This window comes from Rhincodon typus, chromosome 9 (assembly GCF_021869965.1).
Source record: "Rhincodon typus isolate 14 chromosome 9, sRhiTyp1.1, whole genome shotgun sequence".
Lineage (NCBI taxonomy): Eukaryota > Metazoa > Chordata > Chondrichthyes > Orectolobiformes > Rhincodontidae > Rhincodon > Rhincodon typus.
Genome location: NC_063340.1, coordinates 37,605,600 through 37,612,512, shown reverse-complemented (window position 1 = coordinate 37,612,512; position 6,913 = coordinate 37,605,600). Strand labels below are relative to the sequence as shown.

General features: G+C 37.1%; 1 protein-coding gene across 3 annotated transcripts in view; it reads right to left on the bottom strand.

Annotated features, from left to right (window-relative positions):
* Nucleotides 1-6,913, bottom strand: part of usp34 (ubiquitin specific peptidase 34) — a 267,373-nt gene that overhangs the window by 49,874 nt on the left and 210,586 nt on the right. For all 3 annotated transcript variants that reach the window (XM_048600750.1, XM_048600752.1, XM_048600751.1), the window contains exons 62-66: nucleotides 5,589-5,693; nucleotides 5,421-5,465; nucleotides 4,835-4,939; nucleotides 4,364-4,511; nucleotides 3,011-3,645 (exon numbers count right to left, since the gene is read on the bottom strand). In XM_048600750.1, the coding sequence (XP_048456707.1) occupies nucleotides 3,011-3,645; nucleotides 4,364-4,511; nucleotides 4,835-4,939; nucleotides 5,421-5,465; nucleotides 5,589-5,693 (1,038 nt within the window). The remainder of the gene's footprint in view (nucleotides 1-3,010; nucleotides 3,646-4,363; nucleotides 4,512-4,834; nucleotides 4,940-5,420; nucleotides 5,466-5,588; nucleotides 5,694-6,913) is intronic.

Sequence of the window (6,913 nt, the reverse complement as noted above, 5' to 3'; positions counted from 1 at the left end):
CAGCCTTCCTGCTCCTCTGATGCTGCTTGGCCTGCTGTGTTCATCCAACTCTACACCTTGTTATCTCAGATTCTCCAGCATCTGCAGTTCCTACTATCTTTAAAATATCAAAGTTCATTTCTCTGCATTCTCTAGACTCCATTCTTTCTTCACAGTATCTCTCCCATCTCTTAGTGTTCAATACAAAGATGACATTCTTGATCTTTAAGAGGCCCTTCCCTCTCTCCAGTTACCCTCTTGCTCTTAACGTACTTGTCCAATCTCTTTAGATTATCCTTAACTTTATCTGCCTTATTTTAACCTTACACTATCTCATATCCCCTCTTAACCTTTCTGATTTCCTATGTAAGAATGCCTGTGCACTTTTTATATTGATTAGGAGATTCAATTGAATAAAGTTGTCTATATCTAAAGGAAGATTTTCTTTTATTCATGACTAGAACCTCAATATCTTTATTCATCCATTATTCCTTAATCTTACCAGCCTTACCCTTCACTCTAACAGAAACATAATGCCACTGAATTCTCATCATCACACTCTTGAACGCCTTCCACTTGTCAGACATCCTTTTCCTGTGAACAGTCTACTCCAATCAACTTTTGAAAGTTCTTGTCTCATACCGTTAAAATTTGCCTTACACCAATTAAAAGCTTTAACTTCTATGGAAGGCTTATCCTTTTCCATAACCATGGTGAAACTAATATAATTATGATCACTAGACCCAAACCTTTCCCCTACTTTTATTTCAGGCACCTGCCCTGCTTTATTGCCCAAAAGGTCTAGTTTTGTTGCTTCTCCAGTAGGAGCATCCACATATTGAAAGAAAATTTCCTTGAACACATTTGACAAATTCTTCACCATCCAAATCTTTAACACTATGGTAGCCCCAGCCAATGTTTGAAAAATTAAAATTCCCCATTACCACAATCTTATTATGCTTGCACATATCTGAGATCTCCCTACATATTTGTTTCTCAATTTTCCTCTTACTAGAGAGGACCTTGTGATCTTTCCTATCTTATTTGTAATTCTACCCGTATATTTTCACTGGATGACTTTTCAGAAATATCTTATCTAGTAACAGCAGTAATGTATTCCATAATCAGTACAGCAGTAACGTATTCCTACTCTTCCCTGAAAGGGTTTTATTCAGCAAAGACAGACACAAAATGTTCAACATCATTTCAGTTAGCCAAGTCATCCAAGGGGTTATCAGGCACATGACTAATCAGATGAACTTTAACATTCTGAACAGTTTTAAATGCTCAGCTCTCCATTCATTCTGCTGTAGGGAGTGAGAACACAACTCAAGCTATTTCCACTGGTTAGACATGAAGAATCATCAATATTGTGATGAACTAAAAGGACTAAGTTAGAAGAGGGCATCTTTTAACCATTGTGAACCCCTTTTAAAATGTTTGGTTCAGTACTAAGTTTTGCCTCTGAAATCAAGGTCAATCTTTCAAATGCTGCCGCCATCACAAAATTACAAGATGTAGGTCAGTAACACAGTCCAAGCATAAGTTTAGCAATTAGGTTAAAAGCTTGACTAGTGCCAATTATTTTCTTAACAAAAAGGCACAGAATGTTAGTATTGAAAAAAGTAATCCTCAAAGATACTCGTGTTCATCTTGTTTTGGGTTTGAACTTTTCCAATTTAACTGCTAGATCATTTGTAGCCATAACTTCTGTTTTCCAAGTACCAAGCTCTGCAGTTAATAATCGATTGGAGCATTGGTACAGGAGCAGCAGGCCATTCAGCCCCTTGAGCCTGCTTCACCAATCCAGATCATATCTGAACATCTATCTCAATGCCATAGTCATATCCCCTTCATCATCCCCCTATCCCTTGAAGTCATTAGAAATTTATCAGTCCCTATCTTGAACTTCCTTAAATGACTAAGCTTTCAAAATTCTCTAGAGTAGAAAATTTCAAAAGATCCACCAATCTCGGAGTGAAGAAGTTCTATTCATTTCAGTCTTAAATGGATTTTTTTTTTCATTCTGAGATGGTTTCTTTGATTCTAGACCGTGCAGCCAATGAACACCTTCTTAAGGCAGCTATTCTGTCTGTCCCTGTAAGAATTTTGTAGGATTCTGTGAGATTGTCTTTCGCTACTCTAAACTCCAGATAAAACAAGTCCAGTCTCCTCATAGGAGAGTCCCATCATCCCAGAAATCAATCTGGTGAACCTCTGCTGAACTCCATCTGTGGCAAATATATCCTTCCTTCACTAAGAGGACCAGAACTGAACACAATAATCCAAGTGTGGTTTCAGTGTCCTTTGCGACTGAAGCACGACTTATTTGCTGCTGTATAGAAATCCTCTTGTTGTAAAGACTAACATACTATTTCCTTCCAAATTTTCTGCTGCACCTGCATGCTCATTTTCAATGACTTATGAACAAGGACACCAGGTCCCTTTGGACATCAGACCCAAAACATTAACTCTGATTTTTTCTTCACAGATGCTGCCAGACCTGCGAACTTTTCCAGCAACTTCTGTTTTTGTCCCAGATTTACAGCATCCGCAGTTCTTTTGGTTTTTATTGCATATAGATCATGTCAATTTGCTAGCATGAAGTGCAAACAAATGTCAAAGATGTCCAAAGTGATAGACAAATTATTTTAGGATTTGGTTTAACAAACAAGTTATTGATATAACATTAAGTGTTGAACTTGTTACACAATTGTGTCAGAAATCTACTGGTTTAGAATTTAAAAAAATCAAAAATACATTAATTCCACCTGTGCTACATTAATATGTAAATCAGATGGAAACATTCTGGCATAAAGTCAAAATAAATATAATCTTAAAATAGACACTTGTCAATAAAAAATAAATCAGACATAACTCAAGAAAAGAATCTTACATTTGTTAAAAATCCAGCATGTCTGACTGTTCTGACACACTTTTTACTAAATTAGGTCATGCAACACTTCCAAGAACAATGAATTCTGCTTACTAAAATACATGAAATATAGCCAAATCGATACAAAACACTTACCGCTGGGTACTGGCTTGCATGAGGTGTTAGATTTTTGAAAGCCCATTGAATATTCTGATGAGAAGCTAACTGCCGTGTGAAAGCAGGGGATTGTTCACAACACAGGCGTAAAATTCCATAATACGCAGGTAGCATCCCTCGATTAAAGAGAACAACATCTTGGTCATCGTGATCAGCCAAGATGTAATTAAAAGCAATGTTTTTTGTCACTATAGGATTCTGTACAATGAATCGCACATTTTCTGGGCAATCCACACATACATTGTACCAGAAGATGAGCAGTGCCTGTTTATTGTGGTTTGTTGCAATGGCAGGTTCAGACAGCTTAGGCTGGAAGAGATTCCAGAGGTCCATGAAGTAACTAGAGAACATCAACTTTTCAGTCTTCGAGACCAAACAGTAGGTCATGAAGCTAAAATAAGGAACTAATTTTGTGGTGCCATGGACAGCAGCATCAACATATAGTTTGGCTCTTGAAAGTAGACCCAGAAGAATATTGTACACCTGATGGAGGACAACAGTAGTGTCTGGACTAAGAGGTAAATCACGCGTCGGATTATGCAAAGAACGTGTTGATCGGAACATCTGACGGAAAGAATTGCTTGGAATGAGAGAAACCAAAAGGTAAGCTGCAGCTGTAAGGAATGAACAAAATTACAATCAATATAATGAATCACAATACTTAAGCTACACACTGATTGTGATACATTCATCACTTCTTGACTCCTTAAAAAAAAAAGGACTTGCTTTCAGATAGATTTATCACAACCATAGGTCAAGCCAAATTACTTTACAGCCAACAAAGTACTTTTTGGAGTGTAGTCACCGCAGTATAAAATATGAAAGCGAATGTGTGTGCAGTAAACTCTCAAGTTTGAATTTGATCGTACCCAGATCAACTGTTTTTGTTATGTTGAACGATAAATATTACCCAGGATATAGAGATAACACCACTCAGCTTCTTTGAAAGAATGCCATAGAAACTTCTACATCCATTTGAACGGGTAGACAGAGCTTCAATTTAACAACACATCTGTAAAATGGCATATGTCCTACAGTACAGCACCCGAGTGTCAAACCTTGATCTGTGTTCAAGTACCAGAGACCTGAACACAATCTCCTGACTCAGACGCAAGACTACTACGAATTGATCCACTGATTAATCATTCAAAAACAATATTCTTGGCACTGAATAAAATAAATGATAAATAAGGCTACACATGCAACCATCGCATTCCATGCCACTTTTACCAAAGACCAGTGAAAATGTGGTTAAGGATGGAAAAGCACAAATTTTCAAAAACATTCAATTACAAACTAGAACATTAAAACGTGTATCTAGCATCAACTTACATGTTCTGACTCTAGGATAGTTGTGTGCCAGCAAAAAGCGCTCCACCCAGTTCTCCATGTTTTGAAGTACCCAGCTATGAGCTAGCTTATTGCGAGGTGTTTGCATTGCCAGCCAATCTAAGCACTGAGAAGGATTATATTCAATAACCTAATCAAATGGAAGAGAACAAGTGTTAATTATTTTAATAACCTGAAACACAATTTGAAATCTCCCATTAGATAGGGCAACTGTCAGTATACAATTAAGAAAAGGACTTTCATCTTGTTTGAAACTCTGCAATTATGTGTTTAACTCATGCCTAAATTAAAATAAATTGTGAATAACTGTGTGAATTAGGCTTATAGTGGAATATAACTATTAATTCAAATATGATATTTTTCAAAAAACAAATTCCATTCTTTGTGAAAATTAAACACCTTAAAATTTACATTGTTGCAATACATTTTACCAAATTAGTTATTTATGCATACCTCCCAAATTCTCTGAAGAATGCAAGATGCAAATGGAGGCATTCCAGGTGGTCCACCAGCAAATTCCATCAACATAGAAAGTAGCTTAAAGAAAGGCTGTGCAGCCTAGAAATAATATGAAGTATACATTGTTTATAGATGAAAAATGCTTCTGATTAAAAGATCCCTTTGCTGCAACACTTAAATGACCAGGAGACAGTTACACTCAATACCTCAGCATTCTCAGGCACTCAAGAATCTGAAACATATGAATACGGAAATTTCAATTTGTGGTTTATGGAAAGTTAGGTCATTTTAGCCACACTGGTGGGACAGCATTACAGATCAGATATTCAAAACTGAATGTTGGGTGGTGTCAAGACCTGGTTTAGCTATGCTGCCATACCATAATAGTCTGCTGACATTTATTATAGAGACGTGTGCATAAATAAACTTCACTTGGGCAAGGACTGAAGGGTTAGTAGCACACAGGGGTCCTATAGATTAGCAACTTCAGGAGAAACAGTACAGTTGACAAATAAAACAAAGATGCTGTGAAGAAGCTGTAGCATTTTTTTCTTAATGTCAACAAATACAACAGACATACCTCAGGAGTCAGCTTTGCTATTGATGTGAATAGCATGGATACTATCTAAACACACAAAGAGAAAATAGTATTTAAAAACATTTGTAGCTTTCGCCCCCAGCTGTGTAACAAATATCTATTAAAATAAAAGCAGTGGTCCCAAACGATCTCAACACAAAAAATGCCTACATGTTCTGCAAGACGATTGTTGTAACGGCAGAGGCTGAAGATCAAATTGCACGTCTGCCTGATGTTAATACCATCTCGGATATGTTGAAACAAAAATGGGAAACCCTGAAAACAAAAACAACCAGAAATAACAACTTTCAGAAAAGAATCAATAAATAGGCAGCATCCAATGACAAACAGCAGCACAATTTTAAATAACTACCAATGAACAAAGCAAATTTGACACATTTTTGTCATAAAATACATGTCTTGAGACTGAATCAAATATATTAAGGAAGACCCATTTTCAATACAGGATCAATACAAAGATTAAGTTAAGTCTCCTAGAAATCTCTAATTTTGCATCATTTAAAATGTGAAAGCATATTTCATTATATAGACGATGCCAGCTTGTTCATTTTAATACTTATTAGTCCAAATGTGGAACTGGCAAATTTTTGCATAGTAGATCTAATAAAAGAGCATAACGGTGGAATTTGGCTAGTCTACCAGCTGGAGAGCCAGTGACAACCCAGCTGCAGTCATTTCCTAGAACCCTGTTGGAACTGAATTTCAATTAGATAGTTTGCAGGCTGCTACAGTCATTACTGAATCTCGTAGGGGAATATTTCCTGCATAAAACTCCCCTGTAGAGTTGATGTCCCTGTTAGGAGAACAGAGACCAGAAGAGGTGTCCACTGCCGATACTGCAATCAATCATTGCTGCAGCACTGGGCCTCAGAAAAATGGGATGTGATCCCTTGGGTCAGTAAGGGCACATCGACTAGGTCAGTTCACTGTAAAGGACAGGAGGGTGGCTTCCTATGAATACCTTGCCAAGCACCAGCAGGTATAGTGATGGGACAAGGCCCTTAACAGATTACTTAAGGAAATTAATTGTTCTCTGGGAGGAAAGGCTGCTCTTGACTGCTCCCACCCACACTCAGTTGGGATCAAGTCTCGAAAGTGATGGGCTTTCTGTTACAAATATTCCCCACCCCATTATACAGCATTCCCTCTTCCAGCTGCTCCTGGGAGGATGCATTAGGGGTGCATTAAACTTTGCCCTAAGTTTGCAGAGAATAATATAACATTAAAAAGAATTTCCTTTGCTCCTATGCTTCATTAAAAAAAAATTCCATTTAATGAACAACAGCACAATATTTTCAAAACAAAAAGGCTTCGATGATAGAACAAATTAAGCTGGAAAATCTAAGCATTACATCCAACATTTCTTGATCAGCTTCTGAAATTATTTCGAGTGTATGATGATCATTAGAAAATTAATTTTCAGCCACAACATTACGCAACAATCATCTTGGGTATTTGGTGCAGTAAAGGAAAAA